General features: G+C 36.5%; 2 protein-coding genes across 4 annotated transcripts; one reads left to right on the top strand and one right to left on the bottom strand.

The window, feature by feature from the left end:
* The first annotated feature begins 823 nt into the window (after positions 1–823).
* Positions 824–20,514, top strand: LOC140764225 (uncharacterized). 3 transcript variants are annotated; one of them, XM_073102677.1, is made up of 30 exons: positions 825–1,027; positions 1,122–1,817; positions 2,068–2,712; positions 2,979–3,139; positions 4,033–4,098; positions 5,271–5,400; positions 5,503–5,612; positions 5,729–5,824; positions 6,695–6,818; positions 7,373–7,440; positions 8,803–8,889; positions 9,012–9,164; positions 9,257–9,352; positions 9,546–9,605; positions 9,724–9,845; positions 9,934–10,021; positions 10,258–10,362; positions 10,451–10,555; positions 10,634–10,686; positions 10,763–10,826; positions 10,936–11,070; positions 11,175–11,287; positions 11,362–11,455; positions 12,848–13,067; positions 14,386–14,516; positions 16,265–16,411; positions 16,628–16,756; positions 17,834–17,932; positions 18,846–18,884; positions 19,766–20,514. In XM_073102677.1, the coding sequence occupies exons 3-30, from the start codon at positions 2,472–2,474 to the stop codon at positions 19,901–19,903; spliced, it is 3,174 nt and encodes a 1,057-aa protein (XP_072958778.1). In that variant the 5' UTR covers positions 825–1,027; positions 1,122–1,817; positions 2,068–2,471; the 3' UTR covers positions 19,904–20,514. The 3 variants fall into 3 exon arrangements, with proteins under 3 accessions (XP_072958779.1, XP_072958778.1, XP_072958777.1); XM_073102678.1 differs by lacking the exon at positions 1,122–1,817 and having other exon boundaries at positions 824–1,027; positions 10,454–10,555; XM_073102676.1 differs by lacking the exon at positions 1,122–1,817.
* Positions 20,515–21,363: 849 nt separating this feature from the next.
* On the bottom strand, positions 21,364–25,237 carry LOC140765829 (histone-lysine N-methyltransferase, H3 lysine-9 specific SUVH1-like). The gene is made up of 2 exons (XM_073105086.1): positions 22,345–25,237; positions 21,364–21,893 (listed from the first exon to the last, which is right to left on the bottom strand). Exon 1 carries the CDS (start codon positions 24,505–24,507, stop codon positions 22,372–22,374), a length of 2,136 nt encoding a protein of 711 aa, XP_072961187.1. The 5' UTR covers positions 24,508–25,237; the 3' UTR covers positions 21,364–21,893; positions 22,345–22,371.
* Between the last annotated feature and the right edge of the window lie 1,021 nt (positions 25,238–26,258).

Below are 26,258 nucleotides of genomic sequence, written 5' to 3'. Positions count from 1 at the left end.
CTTGGCTTTATTACATATATTGGATCCATTTCTTTAGAGACTATATAGCCATGCCAATGACCTTGGAAAGGTCCAGAAATCTTTTCCCTCTTCTTGTCGCCACTTTGGGGACCAATTTGTCTTTCCCAAGGCTTGAGTTTGGAGGAGTTTCACATTACTTTTCTCCTCCCCTATTTGTTGTTATTCATGAAATAGTATTACTTAATTTATTATAATTTTCTTTTATATTATCTTTCATAATATTGTCAATGGGCCAGGCTATTTGGGCCCAACTTGATGTTCATAGTTTTAGCCTTTAAGCTTGTATATAGAAATGTTGAGATCGATCACATTATATGGTATAAGCTTGTAATCCATATCGATTATACTATGTGATCGATCTAAATATTTAATAGCTCTAAGATTTGCTTGCAAACTACCATATAATGTGCATTTGAAGCACCTTTGTGAACACTAAATTTGGATGTTTGAGTGCAAGAAAGTGAGAAACCTAAATCCAACAACGTCTGGGAAGCCATGGGAGGGATTGATTATTGACCGGAAGTGCACATGCGTGCTTCGCGCACCGACTGCCCCATGATCCAACCCTTGGTTTCCCATCGAACGGCTGCGATGCCGCGGTGGTCGATACGAATAACGCGAGCGGAAACGTACCCGAAACCCTAACCACGAAATCTCTGGACGCAAGTGGAGTCCGTCCGTCCGTCCGTCCGTCCGTCCATCCATCCATCCATCCCCTCACGGTGCAGATTACGTAAATACCCCTCGAGTCCGTTAAATTTACGCCGTTCTCCTCCTCCTCCTCCTCTCATATTCGTCCATCCGATTTTGGGCCACGCCATTTAAAAACCCCAGACAGCTGCGATCTTGAAGGCGAGAAGAGAAAGCAGGGAAGAGAGAGAGAGAGAGAGAGAGAGAGAGAGAGAGAGAGAGAGAGTGAGAGAGACAGAGACAGAGAGAGAGAGAGAGAGAGAGAGAGAGAGAGGAGGGAGAGAAAGAAGAGTTCTTCGTGGAATCCAAAGCGAAGGTATCCCTTTCCCAATCCGATGCTTGTTTTGGTTTTAGTTGGGCGAGATTAGCCGCATCTGACCCCGGATCTTGGATCGGATTCTTCTTGCAAGGGTTTTCGCGTTTCTTGAATTCTTGCACGGTTCGATCGGATTGGGGATCCGATCGGATTTCTTGCCGGGATTAGATCTCCAGGAGAGAGCTCGTAGGTTGCGAGGTTTCGGTTTGTTACGAAGTTAGAATCTGGTTGGGCGAATTGAGCTGTTCGTGATGGGTGGTTTCTGATTGCTATTAACAGTTGCTAACGCGTCGAATTCTGCGCTTTGAGGATCTGTAGATGCACAAATTATCACTACGGATATTAAAAATAATGAAAAAAGAAGCATTGTTGAGGATGAGCTTGGCTGTGGCAATCGGCTCTGGAAAAGTCAATTTCTGACCTCATTGACGTGCTTTGGCCCTTATTCGGGAATGAATTGTGGGAAAGAAATGTTAAGCAGTTAAAAGGTCTTGAAAATGGTTAATGTTATGCGTGGTTTGAGAGCCGGCATATAACTTTTATCAAGAAAATTAAAACAATGGATCCTTTTAGATTCGCTAAAGAGAGCTGATAGAGGAAAGAATCTGTAAATCCAGCCCCAAATAGTAGGTTACCGTAGTTTTAAAAGGTCGAATCGATTCCAACATTCAGTGGGGGAGCGTGCTATTACAATAAGATTGCAATCTTATTGTAAACATTCAATCAGCATCTCGTGAAGTTAATGGGAAACATATGAAGTTCTCTTCCTGTGGCCAAATATAGAATGCATGTATAATTCGACTGCAATGCTAAATTAGACTTTGTTTTGTTATTGTCTAGACTCCTTTTATTTTTTTGCAGTTTTAATATTGTCCAATTAAGGTAGTGTATTTATCATTTATCAAGGTGTACCATTTGGAATTAGCAAAAACTTTATTTAGAAAAGCTTTTAACTAGATTGTGTTTTTGATATCTGAAAGGTTTTTTTTTTGACTTTCCTCTTATTCTTTTAATCTCAAGTTCGCATTTTCATTGTGCAGATTGGTGCTTTTCTCGGACTTTGAATTGTGGCTGATGTGAAGATAACTGCTTGATTCCCCTTTTCTCTTGTCTTCCTGTTTAAGCTTTGAGCTTCTCTTGACATTGTGTATCATGGGAAAATGTTGAATTGAAACATTTCAAAATGTACATATATATGTAATGCAACAATCCAGTTGCAGTACAGATATTTCACCATCTAAACTTTGTTGCTACTGCTTTGAAATATTTGTGTGCGAACCAAGATTAAGTTACTTCTGCAAGCTTTCTCACTGAATCTGTGACAGCATTTCATTCTAATCCATAGATATTAATTCGATATTACGTGGGACGGAAGACCAGCTTGCAACATTAATCTTGGATCCTTGATCATCCAAAAGCTCGGAAACCTTCTCATTTTCCTTCAATGGAGAGCTTAGCACAACTGGAAGCTTTATGTGAAAGGCTTTACACTTCTCAAGATTCAGTTGAACGAGCACATGCAGAGAGCACCCTGAAATGCTTTTCTGTGAACACCGATTATATTACGCAATGCCAATACATTTTGGACAATGCCTTGACTCCTTATGCTTTGATGTTGGCTAGCTCAAGCTTGTTGAAGCAAGTGACAGAACACAGTCTTACTTTGCAATTGCGGCTTGATATCCGTAATATTCTATATCTGATACAGGGTTTAACCTTTAAATTGCTGCTCACGTAGAATTTGCATCTGTTTATCTTTTTCATGTTCTCTTTCTAATTCAGTAGATCGTGCTTTACATCCCCTAGGCACTCAATTTCATTTGCTCCTGTCTCTGTTCTAGACAATAATGAACATTTATCTTACTGCAATTCATATATACAGTGCTTGAAAGCATGCTTTCACAGCTTCTTTGCAATATTCTGAATTGACGTATTTGTGGTCTGTATGAAGGGAATTATGTGATAAACTATCTAGCTACCAGAGGACCTGAATTGCAGAACTTTGTAATTGGATCTCTGATTCAGCTGTTATGTCGAATCACAAAATTTGGGTGGTTTGATGACGACAGATTTAGAGATGTTGTTAAGGAGACGATGAACTTCTTGAATCAGGTAAGTAAGAATGTGAGATCTTATTGTAGAGTAATTGTTGCTTTATATATTCAAGACTTCTAAAAATAATCTCACCTTGCAGTCACGGAGAACATGAACTAGTATAGGTTTATACTAGCATAGATGTATTTGGGTATATGTTTTTCTTCCAATGGATTGTGCTATGTTTGCTGGTTTTAACATGGTCATGTTATCTGAAGGATGTGTATTTATAATTTTCCTATTATTCGTTGATCAGCCATTCCTCAAGTTAGATCCCATTGGTGGGAAGTGCTTGGGCTCTGAATCTCATTGGCGACTGGATTCCAAAAATAAATCATGTGCTTTATGACAATCCTCTTCTTTTTCCATATCTGTTAGATATTGTTACTCATGTAACCTGGAACTATCATCCAATTTGTTTCTATTTAATTGCTCTGATGCAGATATTAAATTGTACATAATAACTGTTCTTGTTTCCAAAATCCTGATTCACCACACCTATAGCCTCTAGGTATATCTTTTTTGCATTATTGGGAACTTTATTTCTGTCATAGACATGCCACTGCACTCTGCTATCATAGACGTTGGGAGACCTTTTCCTGGTGTTTTATAGTCTAGTTAGTTTGTGCTGATTAATGTCTATGCTGTTAGGCACTTATAAGTTTCTTCATATTCAACCTTTGATGCTTCATTCAGAATCTTTTGATCTTTTATAGAGATGCCCATCTTTTTCATGAAAGTGTCTGCCAATGTATAGAACTTCATCGTTTGGCTGATTTGCAGTTGTGTTTCATTTTCAGCTCAGTGTTTTTTAAGATGATCATTAAGAACACATGGAAGTTTATACTAAATCCCTCTGTGATATCATTATTGTTCTTGTCTGAAAATCCTCTATTTATTTTCATCTTCAGGCAGCACCAGATCATTATTCCATTGGTTTGAAGATACTTAATCAGCTTGTATCTGAAATGAATCAGGTCAGTCTTCTTAACTTGATAATTCCTGTTTGCTTCCACTACATCTGGAGCACTAGGTAAGATTTAGTTTAAGTAGTTAACATATCTGTACTTCCAGAACTCCAGAAGTCGATCTAATTGATGTCTAAGATGAATTTTGTGAAATTTTAATGTAAGTTTTGTTATTATCTTTCTATAATATTGGAATAGAAAATAACGATGTTTATTGGTCCTGAAGTATCAACCAAAACTATTCAAGTAACTTCTATGGTAAATGTGATCAGTTTAGGAGATTCTCCAATAAAGAAAATCTGTTGCCAACTGGTATGGCTTGAAAAGCAAAAGTTTATCAACCCACTAGAATGAAGAATCTTCTGATTTCTGGTTTACCTATTAATTTATGCAAGAAGATTTTCTTGGGATGAGATTCTAAAATTACTATCTCAACACTTGATGATGAAAACTGCTGTAGGAATAAAATGTGAACAATGATCAACTGATGCATAAGAATTTGGATATTCATCCTTTTTATTTGATAGTTTCTCTGAGAAGTTGATGCTCATGTTCCAATCATTGTATCTAGTATCTTTGTAAAGGTTGGATTTGGATTATTGCATTTCAAATCCCTTGATCAGAATATGCCTGAGATTTTGACTCAAGTTGTTATCGGCACGTATTTGTTAAATCTGATCATTGTTTCTCTGAATTGGTTGTTGGTTGCCTATGGCATACGACCTGTATCATGACAACTTGATTTTGCATAGCACGAATATTTAATTGAGGGCTGTTTTTTAACAATTATATTTGATGCAGAATGCAAATTTTGAATCTTGCATATCCTTGTTCTCTTTTTTTTCATCCAATTCTGGGCCAATGATATTTATCAGGTTATGAAAATTCTTTAGCAGGTTAAAAGTTTGTTTCTGTTCAACCATTAACTTGATAGTGCATTTATTTTAAAGTTCAAAACTTTTAGATATCTAGACTGCATGTTGCAACAAACATATTTATTGCATGTTGTAATAAAATCTAAAGGAGAATTCTAGATTTGGAGCTCATTATTCTTGTGTGGCAGTCTTTCTATGTTTTATTTAATCAGATATAGGTCTTAAAGTTCTTCTTTTGTGAACTTATGTTGTTCTTGTAATTGTTCTCCACTAACATAGTTGCGTCTGTGACCTTGACTTTGCCAGCCAAACCCAGGAATGCCTCTGACACTCCATAGAAAAGTTGCTTGCTCTTTCAAGGATCAGTCGCTCCTCCAAATTTTCCAAATTTCTCTTACTTCATTGTGTCAGCTTAAAAATGATGGAAATATGCAAGGTTTTCCATAGTCCCACTTTTTGAGATTGTTATACAATAGGATATGTTTCCTAGTATGTCATTCTAATGTCATCATTTAATTCTCTGTCCATATCAATGCAGTTCATAATGTGTTAAGGCAGCTTACTCTTTCCCTTTCTTTGAGGTGCTTGTCTTTTGATTTTATTGGAACTTCATTAGATGAAAGCTCTGAAGAATTTGGCACTGTTCAGGTATTCTATTTCTTGACACACACTAATCTCTATCTGTAAAAGAACTTTATTATTGTCTCACTTAATGCTTCAATTTGTTTTCCATCTGGCTGTGGTTTATGTATGTATTCCTGCAGATCCCATCTTCCTGGAGACCACTCTTACAAGATCCTTCCACCGTTCAGATTTTTTTTGATTACTACAGAATTACCGAACCTCCTCTTTCAAAAGAGGTATACATTGTGGCAGAGCTATTTCTAATTGATGATGCTGCAATCTTAAGTAGCAACACAGCATAAAGTAATGGAAAATGAGGTTAATTAATTAATTTTTGACATATTTCACATACTTTGTGCCCATATCTGGAAGAAGAAGCTTTCTTTCAACTTCTGGTTTTTAATAACTTCCTGCTAACATAACATCTCGAATGTACTATTAATGGCTTATGTCGTCATTGTTCTAAAAGAAGGTCATGCTGCAATGGCAATTTTAGGTTGCCAAAAGGCCCAAAACTTCTCTGTGCTTTTGCAGGTACTAATCTCACATTGTGTCCAACCTCTTAGTACGTGCCATTGTGATCCCAAATCCTTTGTGCTTCTAGTTTTTTCAGCCATAGATGCTTTCTGGACGTGTCAACTTCTAAATTGTTGTCTCCTTTATAGATGGTTAATATTTTCCTTATGTTATATGAATGATGTCACTTTTATCCTTCACTTGTAGAGTGGACATCTTCTGCATACACTAGTCTCTATCTTTTTAAGACTTTTGTTGGTTAATGTTTCTTTTCCTTAATTTTTAGTCATCCTCTTGAAGACTGCATGTTCAATACTTGGTGACCAAGATTTCACATATGATGGTTACTGATGTAAAATTTTGTATACTTCCAAAGCCAGTTTTAGGCTCTAGGCACTCGCCATAGTGCCTGTCAACCTGTAAGCACCATAAATACTATTAACCTCCATGTAGTCTCTAGGCTTATTTTTGGAACATTGTCTGTTATCTTGCTGTTCTGCATTTTTTTAATCTAATGTTTGATTTATTCTTAATTTATTATTCATTCGTTTTTTACTGAAGAAATTTTGAGAACATATTTTAATCTTCAGGCTTTGGAATGTTTGGTTAGACTTGCTTCTGTGAGACGGTCCATATTTACAGATGATCCTGCAAGGTCCCAGTTCCTCTCTCATCTAATGGCAGGCACTAAAGAAATACTTCAAATCGGGCAAGGTTGTGCTCCACGGGATCTTTCTCCTCTTGTTTGGCCTTTTGTTTTGAAGAAACTCATTTTGTTTCTGGAGGACGTTTATTTCATATCTTGTTCTTTTTCCTTTTTCAGTTGATTCCAAGTTATACATATTTTCTGTTGTTAAGACACTTTGTAGTTTTTACTTTTTTGGAAGTTGCCACTGGGAATATTGGATATTTTCTCGTTCAGAATGTTCTAAAGATAGCATAGACTTGTTTAAGCTATAACTTCAGAGATGATTAATTGCTATTTCTGCTTGTTGTTTTTCTGGAAAAGCTGTTACCTGCAAGTGGCTTTGATATTTTGGTATTGCTGAGTGCAATTTTGGCTGTCAAAAGTTTGTTAAAAAGATGTCAACCTCTTTTATTTATGAGAGAAAATGCTATGAATTATGAAAGCACATATTTAAGTAGTAGATTTGTAATTAATTCAGTTAGTGGATCCTGATGCTTGGTGACCAAATTCCTTAGTTGCTTTCATTCCACCTGCAATGTCATTCTGGTTCTAATACTAAAAAAAAGAACTTCTTTGGCAGGTCTTGCTGATCATGACAACTACCATGAGTTTTGTCGTCTGCTAGGACGTTTCAAAGTGAACTATCAGGTTAACCACCTGTGTATTTTGTCTCATTGAAGTATCTAGTGAATATATAATAACTCAAATTGATTCATTTAGTCCCTTCCTTTGATTTTGGCATGAAATAAGCACTATGAAAGAGGTTATTGTTTCTGCACAACATTTTGGATGAAACTAATGCATGGTGCATGGTTCATGACAGTGATGTGTAATATATGTAATTGAAGTGTGGAACTATCTTCATGGTGCGTTCTTCTACTGGTCGTCTATCTTTTTTGTCTATATTTATTCTGCCTGTTCTGAGTTGCTGCATAAGAAGTTGCTTCTGTAGGGGACTGCATGCTCCTTGATATTTCCTCTAGAAAAATAATTGCTTATGTTGAGACCTCTAACCGAGATCTGCAAATTGCATACATGTACCCCTCTAGACTATGAGGTTGAGCTGTAACTGAAACCAATCAAAGCTCAGAAATTTAAGCATAATCCGATTACTACCATGGTATGTTGTATAAACCCCTATGATTGGAACATATCGTATATTTTGAAGGGGAACCTATTCTCTGGTTTCTGATGTATGGAAGGGTAGTCATGTGGCTTATATCAACAGCTCAAGTTTTTAGTTAGTTCACTAATTCCTACTCATCATCTGTCCATTTTGCTTTGTCTGTATTGATTTGCATGTCGATTCCTAGATTTCTTACAGTGCAGTAAATGTGGAACTACTGGATAATTTGGATCTCCTTATCTGATGCAACAATAAGCTAACATAGATTTTTTGGCTGATATTTTAAATTGAGTGTTCATTGGGTCTTGGCTTCTCCCTTATGATTCCTTAGCACCAAGTGTTCATTGGAAGTCTTCTGATTGCTCTTGTTAGGTTTCTGTGCTGCTCTAGAGTACTTGTGTCTATTCTTTTGTCACAATAGCTAATTTCATTACACAGATGATGTTAATTTCAGTTTGTAAAATTTCTTGTTTGGTTGTTGGTTATTACTTTCTCTCATATGAGCTGCCTTGAAATTGCCATTTTATCCTTTTTATGTCCTTAAATCCTTTTATTATTGATCTAATATTCTTCAAATTAGCTAAAAATAGATACGTGTTCTGAAAGTAGAGTTGTGGATGTTAGTCTGAACCTTACTGGTGAACAAGAGATGCTTGTAAGAGTCCTTTGTATTTTTTGATATTTACTGTCAATAATATCATTGAGTTACTAATACTGGAAAAATGCACTAGCCAAACTTGAATCTTTTTCTTCTGTTCGGATTGTAAATCTTATTCTGTCATAGTGCTGTGAACTTTGGAATATGAGTTGGATTGTAATCTGGTAACTATTAGTTGTGCTTTAACTGCTCATAATTGTTGAATAAATTCAATTGTGTGATTCAGTTGTCAGAGCTTTTGAATGTCGAATTTTATGGTGAATGGATTCGCTTAGTTGCAGAATTCACAACAAAATCATTGCAATCATGGCAGGTCCGTTTTGTATACTTCATGACATTTGGTGGTTAAAAGTGTTCAGATATGTTAACTGCTTACTTGATGAGATCTTTGATTTTTGGTGAACTGATATTTTTATTAATTGTCTATTTATATAGTGGGCCAGTAGTAGCGTCTACTATCTTCTAGGTCTGTGGTCGCGGTTGGTAACTTCAGTGCCTTATTTAAAAGGTGATACACCAAGCTTGCTGGATGAAACTGTGCCTAAAATTACAGAGGGATTTATCACCTCCAGGTTCAATTCTATTCAGGTATACTCTTGTTGTAACATATCCTATCAGATTGTCAGAGAATAGTTTGGACAATTTCAAATTCTATTCAAGACTGCTCCTATCCATTTCAGGCTGGTTATCCAGATGACCTCTCAGAGAATCCTTTGGACAATGTTGAGCTTCTTCAGGATCAGCTGGAGTGCTTTCCATACCTCTGCAGATTCCAGGTTCGCATCTCCCTTGTCATGCTTTTCTATCTTCAATAACTGCTTATCATTTTTAATATTATGTAGAAGAAACCAATTCATTTAATATAAATTATTGGGTCCCTATTCTTGAACTTTCAACACTATCATAACTTGGGTACTCTTTGACATATTTGTTTCTACGTATTTATATATTTTTTCACCTGACTTGCAGTATCAAAGCAGTAGTCTGTACATCATAAATATTATGGAGCCAATTCTGCAGGCTTATACGGTATGCAAACATTGTATATGAATTCAATGTTGTTTTAACTTCTTTTTATTTATATTTGGACAAAAGATTGCTAATTTTCTGTCTGCACAAGGAAAACTAATTTTTTTGACATTTGTAGGAAAGGGCAAGATCACCAGCTCCCGGAGATTCAGATGAACTTTCTGTGATTGAAGGACAGATTGCATGGATTATTCATATTATTGCAGCTATTCTCAAGATCAGACAGACTACTGGCTGTAGGTATGTATAAATTTTATTTCTGGTTGTTTTCGTGGGGTAAATTCTTGTTGTTGGTGCATGATATTACTCTTCTCATTTTTCTGTGCAGCTTGGAGTCACAGGAGTTAATTGATGCAGAACTTGCTGCCCGTGTTCTACAATTGATAAATGTAACAGACAGTGGGTTACACTCTCAGGTAAGCAGAAATACTGCTTCTTTACTGTCCATTATTCTCAAGTTATATAGAAAATTATGAGTGAACTTTTCTCAGCGTGAAATAAGAAAATCTTTTGAGCACTTAAAGTTATAAACTTATAACTTATAAACATCATATCTGGTTTAATTGCAATTCCTGTTAGGTATTATTTCTTCTGCTTGTCTATAACCTGCCCTTAGAAGGTAATATATTGACTGATACTGTTCCCTGTACAGAGATACCATGAGATAAGCAAGCAAAGACTTGATCATGCAATTATCACCTTTTTCCAGAACTTCAGAAAGTCATATGTTGGGGATCAAGCCATGCATTCATCTAAAGTAAGGAAAGAGGAAAACAGTAAACATGACTTTGATGTCTCATGTCTGATTATTAACAAGTTTTACATGCATATTACTTTTGTTGCAGCAGTTATATTCAAGATTATCTGAGCTTCTTGGCCTCCAGGATCATTTAGTTCTACTTAATGTCATAGTTGGAAAGATTGCTACAAACCTTAAATGCTACACAGAGGTGACTTGTTGCATTATTTTTTTGGACTCATGTTGTTGCTTTGAGAGCTATTGTTGAACCTCTTTTATATGTGTATAGTGTGAAGAGGTTATTGAGCATACTTTGTCTCTTTTTCTGGAGCTTGCGTCAGGGTAAGTTATGTCATAATAATCACCCTTTTGTTTACTTTAGTTGATCAAAACTCTTATATTCTGAAGTTGCTTGCAGTTATATGACTGGAAAGCTTCTGCTGAAGCTGGATAGTATAAAGTTCATTATTGGACATCACTCTGTAAGTCTTTTCTTGTGCAAAGTTCTTCAAATATTTTGTAGAATTTCTCTTGCCAAAGTTTTGTTAGAGGTATCATCGTATGAGTTATTATCATGGTTGCATGTTTCAGAGGGAGAACTTTCCGTTTCTTGAAGAATATAGATGCTCTCGTAGTAGAACTACCTTTTACTACACACTTGGCTACTTGATCTTTATGGAAGATAGCCCAGTGAAGTTTAAAACTTCTATGGAGCCACTTCTTCAGGTGCATGTCAGAGAATTATTAAATTGTTTTCTTATTTCTTCATTCAGTCTGAGATTTTACTTCCTCTAGTATCAGGGCTCTTGAAACTCTTTGTGCTATCACAGGTTATGGTTAGGTTGGAAACAACTCCTGATGCTGCTTTTCGCACTGATGCTGTGAAATATGCATTCATTGGTTTGATGAGGGACCTAAGAGGGATTGCAATGGCAACTAATAGGTATCTTTTCTTGCTATTGTCTGTATTAGCTTAGATGTAATGCACTTGGTGATCTCCTCATTGTTTTGTTTCAGTCGTAGAACATATGGGCTTCTTTTTGACTGGTTGTATCCATCTCATATGCCGCTTCTCTTGAAAGCCATCTCACATTGGACTGATGTGCCTGAGGTATTTTTTTTTTGTTGCCATTTTAATCAATCAATTGGAATTCAAATTCTTTGTCATTTATGCTCATCTGTTCCTGTGATTCTTCTTTATTATGAAAGCTGATTATGAAGTTATTCTGATACTTCTTTCCAGTTATTTCTGTTTGTTGGTTTATATGATTCTTTTTATATGTAAGTATTGGCATGGAAGCACTATGACAACACGAGCTTGTTGACTTTGCAACAAAGAAACATAAGTTCTTAGGTCTAATACTTCTTCCATTTCGGAATTCGGCTCTCCTATAGCTACATTCTCAGTTCTTCAAAATTCAAATGTTGTCAACTTGTCATGAATTTGGCTGTTTTCGATGTGCAATTATATAGCCAAATAGGCAGAGCAAGACAACAGTTGGGGATGGATCATTTTGTTGGTGAAGAGTTTGATGCACAATATGCGCCATATTATGTGATCTGCCAACCTATTGGCAAAAAGGGCCTTGGTTTGAGTGATCATACATGGATACAAATTGTAAATTGTTATAGCTACAAACAGGCATGATACTAATATCTTGATGTATCTATACATACATATTCTAGTATATTCAGAGTTTGTGTAAGAAATTTTCTGAGCCCATGTAAATTAGTTTGGACTTGGGTGGAATGATACTTCTGAAATCAGTTGTTGTAGAAGAGCTGGTCAAATTAGTTTGAAGATGATAAATTTGGAGATTCACAGAAGGTTAGATTCTGATAACAGGTTTGTAGATGTACCATATTTTGTTTGCACAGCAGGCTATTCATCTACTGTGACAATTTTCTACCCCTGCTCCTATGTGGATTAATTTTGGATTTTTGATAGAAATTTGTCTATGCTAATGCTTGGTTGATATAATAACTATTGCATTTATTCATATCTGTTTACCTTCTTACTTTTATTACCTTCTTTGACCTATTTGACTTGATAACTATATAAGTTCTTGGTTTACAATCGGCTGTTGCCCTAAAGAGTTGACAGAGAAGTGCTTTTCTTACCAAATACCAGCTTTTCCAAGTGATATTCAGTGATGATTTTTACATGCTTGCATATTATTTTTTGTATCTTTATCTTCCTTTATTTATTTATTTTTGGTGTTGAACATAGAACAATAATAGAACATAATATATCAAATTCAAAAAACACGGTGTATTTGAAAGGATTGAGCATGGAAACATGAAACAATAAAATGCGATCTTTTGAGAATTTTTATGAGTATTCCTATCATTTTGGCTATGCTAGGAATTATATTCAGAAACTTAATATCCACCGATTTCCTTTTTGCTTATGCCCATGTCATGTGAAGTCGACCTTCCTTTCATTTATAAGTTGTTTCAGTGCATTCATACTTGTATATTTGTAATCAATTGATTCTTGTAGGTTACAACACCTTTGCTGAAGTTTATGGCAGAATTTGTCTTAAACAAAGCCCAAAGGTTGACTTTTGATACTTCATCTCCTAATGGGATCCTTTTGTTCCGGGAAGTTAGCAAGTTAATCGTGGCTTATGGTTCAAGGATTCTATCTTTTCCAAATAATACAGATATTTATGCAAATAAATACAAAGGAATCTGGATCTCGCTAACCATTCTTTCAAGAGGTAAGTAATTTGATCACTTGCATGTTGATTATTGCTGTTAGTTTTCTTTCTCTTAATTCTGGATAGTGGATTGGTAGTACTAATTCCATATCTATGTGATATCCTTTTGGTACATTTCAGAGTGAATTTTGATTTATTTATTTTTGCTTGTTGCTGCCGATAAAGTATTAATAATGGTTCAGAATATATAAAAATTCAATTGACACAGTATAATGCCTGCATTCCTGTTTGGAGTATGTTTCTTAGAACTTTTTCCAGCAGCTTCTTTTCCCACTATAGTGTAATAGCTCTGTTATTGATAAAGGCTCAAAATCATGTAATTACCTGTTTTCTATTGGACAAGGCCTGCTTTGATGAAGTCTTGAACAGATAAATAAGATATGTGGGTTATTTATCCTGTCATCACACTTTCTTTTTGCAGTTTTGTTTGGGTTGGTGTTATTCAACTTTGTTTCTACTTTGAGACAATTGTTGACTTTTTATATCTCTGATAGATCCGTAATTTGTAGAGCTTACAAAGATTATTTCCTCTTTATATTGATAACATAAGAAGTCTGGTTTTCACATGTGATTAGAGGTTTAGAACTCATAACCTTTGTGCATGCAATGAAACATAAAAACTGGATTAAGTAATTCTTTTTCTAGATTCTCAGTGCCATTGAAAGTGCTCAAAAAGACAACTTTATGACATAACCAATTAGCAAGGTTCCAAAAATCGGTATCGGGATCGGCTGTCCGAAAAAACGATACGTATCGGCTGTATTTGCCGTATTGGCTGTCTGTATCGGATCGGACTATTTTAATTAAATAAAATTTTAAATATTATTAAAAATGTTGAGAAATTTCTAAAAATTTAGAAAAAATTATAAGAAAATAAGAAATAATAATTACTTACATATAAAGCCTAAAAAGTAAAAATCTCTTTTTCTCCCTCTCTTCTTTTCTATCCCTCTAACTATTAGTCTAAAGTATCCATTCTCTCCCACTCTTTTTTTTTAATCTTTTTCTTTCTCTTTTTCTCACCCTTTTTTTTAATCTTTCCCTCTCCCTCACTTTCTCTTCCTTTTTCCCTCTCTCTCTGCAGAATGGTTTCAGCCTGGATCAGGATCGGCTATAGCCAATCCCGATACTCGGGATCGGCCGAAACTCGAATCCTTGCCAATTAGTTAGCTGCACCAAATTATTGCATTCACTTTTTATTGCTCTAGCTTATTTTACTGTGGTACTTATTATAACTTGTTCCTGAATGCATATATTTCTACAATGTCTAATTATTTTGCTATTCCTCAATTGATGCAACTCGTATAAATATTGACAGCTTTGGCTGGAAATTACGTGAATTTTGGTGTTTTTGAACTCTATGGTGATAGAGCGCTGGCAGATGCACTTGATATATCTTTAAAGATGACCCTCTCAATTCCTTTACCTGACATATTGGCATTCCGAAAGGTAAGCCTCATGATTTAAATTTGCATGAACACATCAATCTATTAGATTCTGATGAGTTTGTTAGTGAAATAACCTGGACGTACTTCTTGCCTTCTTGTTTTTTTTATTCAATCAGTCAATTGGTCAATCTCTTGAAACTACACTGCATACTGCTATATTATGGTATACAACACCTGAGATGAAGTCATCCTTTATTCTTTGAAAATTATGGGTCTCTATGCATACAGTCCCATCAATGTTGGTCTGAGGTGTCGTTTGTGTCATGAAACTCATGCCATAATTGCATATGGGGTAGTTATAATTCGTTAGACCAAACAATGTTTCTTAGACATTTTAAGTGCTGGAGATTCTCAAATGTCAGCTCAATGCTAAGTCGATGCCCTCGCATTGTTCTCCATTTTTTCCTGGTGGCATTACATTTTGCCACATTATCAATTTCATATCTGGTGTTGAACTGTAGTAATTGGTCAACTCCTTGGTTGAAACTTTATGATCCTAATCCTACTTTATATGACATGGCTACTTGGTCGGAGAGTAGCTATGGTTTTCCAATCTTTCTTTCTGTTATAGCCAATGTATACTACTGGTAAGTTGGCCGGAACTATGTATGCAAATTTTTTGTTGTCCTAGCTCCTACTAGTTGTTGAGTTCTAATGAATTTCAAAACCATGTACCATAGATGGTCGTAATTCTCTGTTTCAGTTTACATTTGTATTACCCTGCTTGAATTTGGATTCATGTCAATATTCAATTGATTTTCAGCCTAATATTAGCAAGGGACAGCACTCAGAATTTCTTCCACACTCAACCCAGAATGATATCAAACTTTTCGGACAATGTATAGGCATGTTGCCTAAGATTGTTTAGTCAATAGGTCCGACTTTTTCTAATGCAGTCTTGGTTCATAAGTATTAGCTAGTGAACCTGGCCTAGGCTGAAATTTACAGCATGCTTATGTACTTGTGCTTGGGCTAAGAAACAAGAATTATATCCTATCCTCCAGCAATCTCTCCACAAGTCAGCTTTCTCCTAGGCCCTATATTCTGTAGCTATGATTTAACTCTTCCTAAATTACTTTAATCCTAGTGCTCTCTTCTCTTGTGTCACCAAAATGAAAATCATTCATCTCATGTGGTACATGGGATATTAGGTATTATACATGCATTAACTTACAATTCATATGAGAACTTTCTAGTTCCTAGTCACCATATATACACATGCACACGTATACATTTTTATATTGTAGAACATGGCCTTGGGTTGAAAAAGGAAAGAACATTTCCTTGGATTGATTATAAAATAAAATGAGTTGAAACTAGCCCAACCAAAATTTGAATAACGTGCCAATTTCATTCCTACCCCTTTCTCAACCAAACTGACTTTGATATTGATGATCTTGTCAAGTCTGTCTCTCGTATTGCTAGATTCTTTTCTTACCTTGTGACAGTGTTGGATCATGAGATACAGGAATGCTTACTGCACTAGATGTTATGTTCCAACAAATGGTGAGGTGGCATTTTTAGCTTTTCTGTTTCCTTTCACTTGTACTCGTCCACATAAATGTGGGTCTCAGGTCAGCATGAAGCAGGTTTACTTGGGGATTATCTTGATAGTAAACTATATTTTTACAAAATGATGTGCAACAAAATATTTTGACACTATGGGATCTGATAGTTCTTTCTGTAATATAGTGGTATACAAAGAACTTGTCAGCATCAATTTTACATAATTTTATTTTCTTCTTTCAGCTTATGAAAGCTTACTTTGCATATATGGAAGTTCTATTCAGCAACCACATTACTTTTATTCTAAATCTGGATACAAGCACATTTATGCATCTTGTCGGGTCACTAGAGTCTGGCTTGAAGGGTCTGGATACAGGTATTTCATCGCAGGTATGTGCTTACAGAATCTCAGACATGCATCTGGGTAATATTTTGGCTTATTTTATTTAGATTTTGCAATTTCCATTTTCATATATTCTTTGTTTTAGGTCTCCTTTGTGACTTAGTATAAGTGATTATGGATAGCAATTTTTGTTATACTGTTTACTGAAAGAGCTTTCACCTTTTTCCCTTTTACTCTAACTATGGCTATGCTTTTCTGTCCAGTGTGCATCTGCTGTGGATAACCTGGCTGTTTATTATTTTAATAACATTACAATAGCAGAGGGGCACCCATCAACGACTGCACTGAATCTTGCTCGGCATATTGTAGAATGCCCCAATTTGTTTCCGGAGGTTAGTGTTGTGTCTCAATGTTATTGACATTCGACATTACCATAGACATCATATCCTCTCTATACAAAGTATCCTCGAGCTATCCTTGTTACATTTTATTTAAAAATATTTTCCTATGTTAATTGAAAGATATTCCACATGATGCAAGTACCCAACACGTTACACATAGCCATCCTAGTGGAGTTATGTACTGGATTTTGCTGCCTGGCATGCATTGTGCTGACTTCTAGCACACATCTTTTGCACTGAGATAGTCTGGTGCAACACATGGCACACTTTGTGGTTCCAAGATACCTTGTGTTGACATTGAAATGTGATGACATGTGGGCTAAATGCCCATTGTGATGCCTTTTAGATCCTTGGCCATGCAATATTTGACAAGTATCAGCATCTGAGTTTTAGTAGCATACTAGCATCTTGGCCTTTATCTTTTCCTATGCCGTGGCAATTTAGAAACTCGTGCAAACCTATGATTCTAGCTGCAATCTTTTTTGTTGCTTTTGGTTCTGCTGAGAACACGTTCTCATACACTGGCTGGTATGGAACTTACTTCACACTACTACTCTTTTTCACCAAGGATAAATTCTCAAGGTTTGCAATCTATGTGAATCCACACTTTCTGCTACCCTGGTCTATACTATGCTTCTTTTTCTCCTTTTCTCCTAAGTTTCTCAGCTTCTATAAGAATATAGTACTGATGAACCACCCTATATGACCTTACTTTCGTTTTCTATAGATGATGCCTTTGTCTCATATTTGTCTGATAGAAAATTAACTGCAACTTCCAAGTTTTACTCTTTTAGATAGGTGATGTTCATTTGACCATATCAGCATATTTCATCGTAGTATTTAAATGACCAATTTAGTGTTAGCTATATGTCTTCATGGTACTTTTCTGTGGAAAAGGACACTGGAAGTACTTTGAGATGCAGATGAAGGGCTTCATGCTTAAAAAGGATCGAATGTATTCACGAAGAATTCCTAGTTTTTGTTCTTCTATTTTCCTTATGCTGTGTTCTTTTACTGACTTCAGCTAATCCTGCATTGTTATTTGTATTAACTCAAAAGCTGTTACAGATACTCAAGACCCTATTTGAAATAGTCTTATTCGAAGACTCGGGGAACCAATGGAGTCTTAGCAGACCTATGCTGAGCTTGATTCTGATAAGTGAGCAGGTACTGGTTCCATGTTTTAAAGCTTACAACTAATTTTCTCGCTCCCCTTCTATTGCATGCTTATATCATTTAGAATTTTCACCTGATATGGAGGAATGGATGAGTAAGATTTTGGAATATAATTTCCTAATAAGTATAAATAGAGAGCTATAACTTAATTTTAGTTTCTGTTCTCTTTGTTCTGAATTTCATTTTTTGTGATTTCTAGCTAAGCATGATATAAGATGTTCAGATTTCCATCCTGTTTCCATGAATAGTTCTGTAAGTTCAAGGTTACAACTTACATGTGTAGCTTTCTAATGGAGGAATATCCATTCTAGCTTGTTTCTGCAACTTTCTTTTGCTGAATATCTTCTGGTGGTTCTCTTTATGTTTAGCAAGGAACGTGTTGAGGTTGACCAGTGTGAGTGAGTCAGTTGACCACAGCCAGTTAACTGCCTTTATTGTTATCTTGATGTAACTTATGAGTGGTTATTTTTAGTAAAAAGTTTTTCATTCTAAGTCTATTGATTTTCTCACTGTCTGATTGTCTGATGATTTTTGCAAAGCATCAACTAGGAGAAAGTACTCTAGACAATTGATCGTTGACTTATATACTTGCTCCTTTTAGCAATTCCCCGATTCCACTTGCTACCTCTTACCTTGCTGAACTTAGAAGCTGAAATGCATGACACTTCTAATTCCATTTTTATATCTGGACAGCAAGTTTCATGTCATGTTTTGCATGATTGTTTTCTGTTTCATATATATCCAAGAACATATTCTTGTGTCCTTGTATGGTGTGCAACTTTTGTGTGCAGTCCTCCGTTTATGTCATATGTAAAACCAATAACCATAATTCCAGACAGTGCTCTTGGACTGTTTTTCCAAGTGTTCACATCTTTGCTGACTTATTGTTGACTTATTCCTGCAGATGTTTAGTGATCTGAGAGCTCACATTTTGGCTTCACAGGTCAGAATAAATCAAGCTTTTTATACTTTTCTTTGTAATTGCAAACTCTTTCATGTTTTCATTTCTGGTTCACGTTTTATCTGTCAGTGTGGAAGTTTAGGTCACTCTTTCCCCAGACAGCACATTGTGTGATTTAGCCCCTTCATATGATATCTTGCCATTGTGGTGATTAATGTACTATATGAGTATCAAGCTTTCAATAAATGATCATGGGTTCGTAGGTCATGAGTATGGAATGAAAATACAGGGAAGCCAGTTCAGAAAGTAAAAGAAAATGCCCAAGAACTAAAGTGAGGTAGGAGGTAGCTAGACAACACAGTTGCACTGTTCTTCAGATCCAACCAAATGTTCTGACATTTACATTAGAAATTTGTTAAAACATAAGGGCAATTTGAGAATTTCAGACATTTAAATAAAAAATTCTTCAGAATATTCCTATTGAATAATCTTTCATTTAGGAGCTCTTAAGTAAATTTAACCCCTGGAAATATATGGATTCTTTCAAGGAAATGCAGGTCTCTATTTAAATTGGTGCAAATGCCCGGTATGAATCACAATGATAAACTTGGGATAAAACTGTCCTTGTTTATGATGTATGGTGAAAAATTATTATGAATTTGAACTTTAATGATCTCTTCCTTAATATCACATGAATCTCTTTTTTCTGCCCTCTCGCTATTTTATTTCAGAGAAAGCGATTCTCAATTCTTATTGATATATCAGAGGATGATGGAGTTTTTTTTCTTCACTTTTGTTTTGGTGACTCCAAATTTGTCCTTTCTGTTTATCTATCTTCGCCCCCCAGCTTCCATTTTTAGGGACCCACATGCACTTGGGTTTTGTTTCTTTCTCTACATGCTAACACGTTTGCTGATTTGCAGCCGGCAGATCAACAACAACGCCTCTCACAATGTTTTGACAAGCTGATGGTTGATGTCACAAGGAGTTTGGAATCAAAGAACCGAGACAAATTCACCCAAAATCTCACAAAATTCAGGCACGAGTTTCGTGTCAAATAGTTTCTGAATTTGGCACATCTTGAAGAAAGACGAAACTTTAGCTGTTATTTGTAAATACCCAGCTGCATTCCAGTTTGCAACCCTATCTCTGCAGGTAATTGTTTGCAGTGCATGAGTGAGGTAGCACTTGTGCTTTTGGTTTTATGATGTATTGCTTGGGTTTGGGTTCTGTAAAAGGAATAGAGAGGAGAGGGTTGGATGGTTGGCTTTTGTCATTTAGGAGCAATCGATAATGTCGAGTCATTGCCCTTGTAAATTTGTCTGGTCATATCTTATTAACCTTTCTACTATCGGAGTGATACCTGCTGGGAAGCTTACTTGGTTAGGTTGTACAGCAAAATTCTGAAGTTGCTGGAGATGGGAAGGCTGTTATCCTCTGGTTCTTGTTTGTGGAAACTAGTCATGCCCCTTTATCCTGATTCTTTTTCTTAGATAGGAAAAGAAAGAAAAGGAAATATTGTAAATTTTATTGCTGGGTGGGACTGTAATGTACATTAACTATATTATCTTGAGCTCTAATATTTTTGAGCAAATTATTCCTCACATGGAATGTATCATTCTTTTGATAAATGAAGCTTCTACCCCTTTTTTCAGTTACGTTGTTTGGTGGACTAAGAAATGCTTGATGTTATACAGCATTTTTAAGTACGTAACATATTTTTCCCTTTGTATGCGATCTCCTCTCATTAGTATGATGTTAATAGCTAAGACGATCTCCAGGCTCTAGCAGATGTCTCATTATAAGGGACTTTTCTCTTTTTGATGAGAAGACTCTAAGAGACTTTTTTAAACTGTGGAAGGATTTATTTTCACAAATATTGGTGACTTTAACATTTTCACCCGTTTGTTCGTTTGTGTTGCTGTTACTATAATGACAATGGTAAATATTGAGCTTATTTCTTAATATTTGCTTTTGTTATTAATGATTGTCTTTTATTCTGCGTTCTTTAACGTTATGTTATCGGGAATTTATTATTGATGAACAAGTAACTCGTGATGATCGCTTGTATATTCATTATCTTCTTTATCAGTTTCCAAGGTTCAACATATTACTTGTCGATAGTGATTGATTTGACTTTTTGTAGGATACGGTATAAATACTTCTGAGATTCGTTAGCTTGCACTAGTTATACAGCATGACATTCCGCACAGTTTCTTTATTTTTTTGGTAAATTTTTAAATAACACTTTATATTTTTATTAATTCTTCATTAATACTAGTATTTGAGGGTTACATAAATCATAAATCAGAGTTAATAGTGGTTAGTCAAAGTAACCGTAGGGCCATTATATGAAAACTGTAAGGGGGAAAAAGAAGTCCACAAAATTCTCATGGGCAGTGTTAATAAAAGATAATGAAAATTAGTGTTATTTGCATGACTAACTCGTAGCTGTAGGTCCGACCAACCGATAAAGTACATCAATATAATCAACAACATGAGGAAAATTGAAGAAATTAATTAGTAGCCAGTCTCATTCAGCAGACTGCATCAACTGTGTATATAAGCCAAAAAGATAGCTTGTTATGGTTACACACCCTTTACTTTGAAAAATGAAATGACCATATAAAGTATAAATAAGGAACCTGGAAGACATCTTTATCCAACCTCGTAGCTGTGAAATATAGCAAAAGATAACTTCATAAACCCGTGAAACCATTGGACTTGTGATTCAAACAGGGCCTACCTGACTCCAAATTAAAGGTCAGCTACATATCAAACAGCATGGTAGTACAAACAATAAATCCGTTTCCATTATATGCTCCCCACTACAAAAAAATGTACAGATGGGCTGTCTATATTGTTAGAATAGAATCACATTGAAAACTGCACAGGCTTTCGAGAAACCATCTGTGCCATTCTAGGAGCAGTTGCACTTGATCTTTCGGGTGAGAGGAATCAGTTAAAGAAACTAGCAAGGATAGCAGAGTGGCCCCAAAGTTCAAATATTAGCTCCATGACCAATTTGCCATCAGAATGCAGAATATATACCTGCCCAGTATGGTGTAGTGAGTGTAAGAATAAAGGTAATAATCAGACAGAAATCGAGATATAACAGCAAGAATATTCATAAAACGCATTGGTCAATTAAAATTAGAACATCAACTGGAAGACATCTTGTCAGCAAAAGTTCATATAAAGGCTGGACAAGATAGATACGAGGATCGAGTCCGAGTACTAATCAAAAGAAAAAATGTTGTTGGGGAACAACCTAGGAACATAGCAAAAATTACTTACGACCTAGGTATGAAAATTTGAACTAAGGGAAATGGGTATGAAAGTCTCAGAAACCAATTAACATCTGTAACAGAGAAATAATTGAGACGGCTTACCGAATAAAAAATTGTTAAAAATATAGCGAATAGGATAAGATAAGAAAGACTACACATTACATAATTTTACATACAAACTGAGCAGGTGAAATATGTAGGATAGTCCTAACCTTGTCAGACTTGTTATGCTATGATTGTCATTCATAACTTTTGCTTAAGATTTGGCAAAAAGAACCTCTACACTTAGAGGACCCACATAAACACTTTTTATTCTTCCGAGATTGGAAGTTGCTTCCTATTGCATAACCATCTTGAGCTCCAATCAGACCATAATCATATGTTAGCTCTGTCATGGGAGGAATGTGCTTAATTGCAAAGAACATGATATGTGGATATTCATCATCACCATGGTCATAAAGAACTGGTTGCCAAAATACATTAGGTGAGCAACTGTGGTTCATAAAGCGAGATATGTTGCCCATATTCTTTGCACTGATGATAATGGACAATGGTTTAGACTTCTCTCTTAAGTCAACACAACTAGGGTCTCCTAGTAACTCTGGTCCATAGTTCCATCTGAAAGTCTGGTCAGCATGCATCGTTTGAAACATATATTCATCCTCTTCTCCATCTTCATCCACTCTTATCTTATCAATGATTTCACCTGTGTATTCACAGATAAAGGTACCTGCGCGAATAGGGTCCCAACAACGAAGACCCCAACCCCGCTCACTAGTCTTGAACACTTCAAAGTGAAGCTGAATACCTTTTTGTGTAAGTCGGTTCCGGCAGTTAACAGAGCAGCAGCATGAGTTGTTACACTCATATATTAAAGGCTTACGACTGACAAGTATCCCATTCGCACTGTAAGGTAGGTCACCACCATTTTGTTGTGCACAAGAGCAGTTGGCATCGCCGGGTAGGCATACGCTACTGCACATGCAGCCCTGCAAAGGTCTCAAGGAGGTTATGGGACTCAAGTAGTTCACTTTAGTGGAATATATGAAATGGTTAGGTCCTTTCTCATCATCAACTTCATTTACAAGGCAAACAGGTCTACTTTCCATACCCGAGGATATATCAGGTAGAATAACTTTGCCTCTAGACGATGCATTCTCTCTCCACTTCTCAGCTAGTTTCCATACTGCAATACCATCAGGCTGCCCTGGTTCTCTGATCAATTTATATTTGAAGACATTAAAACCCGACTTTGCTTTCTCCACCCATGACTCATGTATCTTATACAGACCATCATAAATGTATATCTTGCCGGTAAGACTGCCAAAATCTTTTACACTACGAATGACTCTAATTTCATTAGCCCTGTGCAAGCTTCTTTCTAAAGCTAGATTACCTCTTTCAAGCTTTTGGTCATCTTTGCTAGAAGAACCCTGCCCACTATATATAAGAACATCCACATCATCCTCTGTATTTTCATAGACACCAGCTGAAATAATGCAAAGAGCCACAGGGTCCTCTTCGTCGCCAAATCTAGCAGTCATATAATCGATTCCAGCGATGGTCTGAGAATTCAGTCCAACCAAACACATCTCAATTCGAAAGTAGAAAATATCTCCTACCCCAACCCCAGGCACCTGTCCTATCCTCTTGGCCTTATTAGCTCGGAGGTCATTATTCATCATGACAGTGCCAGCCTTCAAGTCCTGGCGTTGTTTCACATCCCTTGCCTCATCTAATTGCATGATCCTTCTCCGAATTGCATCAAATGTCATAAGAATCACCTCCACAGACTCCCAAGGATCATGCGAAGATGAGGTCAATGTTGACAAGTCACTATCAACTTTCTTAGGCCGTTTGTGCTTCACCTTCTTCCCCTCTGTTTTTGGCATTTCAGAACTGCCTGTCTCATAGCCACTCAGATGAAGAGGCTCCTTAACCTTCCTGCCAGATGCAGACGCTGGACGACTGAACAATGGACTCTTTCCATTTAATGGTGTAACCATTTTGGGTGGTGTTGAAAAGGGCGGGGAATAGTATGCAGATCCTGGAAAGCCATTAACATTGGGACCTTGTCCAGCATGGGCAGCTCCATTTCGACTCTTAAAAGAAACTGGATCAACTGGCTTCTGGTTAAGGTCTTGAGGGGCCGAATTTGGATACAGCGGACAGAAGCCCGAGGAGTACCCGAATTCAGAAGGGGAAGTGAAGGAACCAAACGGTGTGACACAAACAAAGGACGGGCCACTAGGAGGGGAAAATGTGTGGAACCCAAGTGGGGCAGGGAACATTGGAGCCAAAGATCGCAATGGTTTCACATCAAGAACAATTGGGTCATTCAATGAAATGGGAGTTTGTCTTGGATACCCATCCATTACAGATTTAGTCTTAAGTTTACTTTCAACTGCAGCAGCTTCACTAAGAAAAAGAAAAGTTTTATGGTTTATTTCCTTTCTTCTCGTGCTTGGGAGAGAGAGACACTACCACAAAGAAAGCCTTCATTGTCTGGATAAAACTAATCAAAGAAAAGGTTGACCTAGATACAAAGAAGCATATTGAGGTTGAGATAAGACTAAAGAGTCGAGTTTTACTAAACAGAAGTAAAAGTCAGAGATGAACCATATCAGAAAGAATGCTTCTTGAAGAGAAGAAACAACACAATGATCAAACTTAAATTCGGACAGAAAGAAATCGACCACAGAAAGGAAGAAGATTGAATAAGATAACAAGAATCAAGAAATCAGTACATGATAAGAACACTCGCAACAAATTAGAATGCCAAAATCGAAGAGTAAGCCCCCTAAAAAAAGGGGGCCTCGCAAATTCAAGAAGATTGGAATCCTATCAATACATACTACAGAGAGGTTGAAATAGAACCGATGTATTTCGACATTGATGTTGGGGAGCAGAGATACCTGGGAAGAATAAGCTGATACTTAGGGTTTGGTTCCCCTAAAAGAACAAGCTTTTGGTTAAAAATGGTGGCCTACTGTCTACTGAGCTTTCCTTTCCTTCCTCCTTTTGCTTAAAATGGGTTGGGAATTGGGAAATTTGGACTAATTTTTTGGTTTCTTTCTCTTTCGAATTGCACATTTATGGGGTTCATTCAAGTCATTCATGAATGCTTGACACACTCTTTTATTGACGAATTTCTGACCAAATTGGCCTCTTTATAAAATTATTGGGTTAATTATCCCCTTTAAATTATATTCGATTTTCAGTGTAGACTCCTAAACTATTACTTTTTTATTACATGTCCCTTATAAATTTTAGATATAAGTGAAACAATAATAGAATATGTTTAATGGCCATTATACCCCTACCATTGTTTTCTATCTTTGGTATCGTGTAGGACCGACAAGGGAGCGAAGGTCATTGGCGTGGGAGAACATTGCGACGAGGTCGAAGAAGAGGTGGGTGTTAGGTTCGAGGCTGAGGGAGTGAAGGTCGGTGAGGTGGCAAGAAATAAGGGTGGGTCGAGGGCTTAAGGGAGTGGAGAAGGGAATTGAAGAAGTGGGAGTAGGTGGGGATGTTAGGAAGATACCCATGGAAGCATAGAAGGAAGAGGATGTTGGAGATGAGAGCGGCATGAGAGTTGAAGGCGATACAATGAATAAGGAGTGGTGGAGGAGTTGGGAATAGGAAAGGGAGTGGAAGGAGAAGAGGAGGTTGAAGGAGAAGCAGAGATGATGGCGGTGGAGCCAAGGTACGATGGCGGTGAGGGAGGCAGGAGGAGGGGAAGAGGAGGTTATCAGTGGTGGACGTGGAGGTGGTGAAGAGTGTAGGAGAGAGGCGGTGATCATAATGTAGATAAATGAGAGGAGGATAAAAGAGGGAAGGAGAATGAGGTCGTCGGGGTGGAGGAGGTGGTGACAGAGAGCGAAGAAAAGAGATTACGATGATGATAGAGATAGGAGGATGAGAGGAAATGAGAAGAGGATGGAAAAGGAGGAGGGCATCTAGGTCATTTCATATCTAATATACCATAATATGACTACCGCATAAGCTAAGTCACCTAATTTAGTTAACGATAGACTAATAAAAGAGTGACATTAAAACACATTGAACTTGTTCCCAAGTTTAAGGAAGACATTGTAGTGAACAATAATTTGGAGATCTTTCTAAA

This window comes from Typha angustifolia, chromosome 8, assembly GCF_048772165.1.
Source record: "Typha angustifolia cultivar Huaian chromosome 8, ASM4877216v1, whole genome shotgun sequence".
Classification (NCBI taxonomy): Eukaryota; Viridiplantae; Streptophyta; class Magnoliopsida; order Poales; family Typhaceae; genus Typha; species Typha angustifolia.
Note: the sequence above shows the minus strand (reverse complement) of the source record. Positions and strands in the feature narration are given on the sequence as shown.

Coding starts and splice junctions, on each gene's coding strand:
- LOC140764225 (XM_073102676.1), top strand. CDS start 2,472: ATGGAGAGCTTAGCACAACTGGAAGCTTTATGTGAAAGGCTTTACACT. Junction 9,606..9,723: donor CAATTCTGCAGGCTTATACG/GTATGCAAACAT, acceptor TGACATTTGTAG/GAAAGGGCAAGATCACCAGC. Junction 10,556..10,633: donor ACCTTAAATGCTACACAGAG/GTGACTTGTTGC, acceptor ATATGTGTATAG/TGTGAAGAGGTTATTGAGCA.
- LOC140765829 (XM_073105086.1), bottom strand. CDS start 24,507: ATGGATGGGTATCCAAGACAAACTCCCATTTCATTGAATGACCCAATT.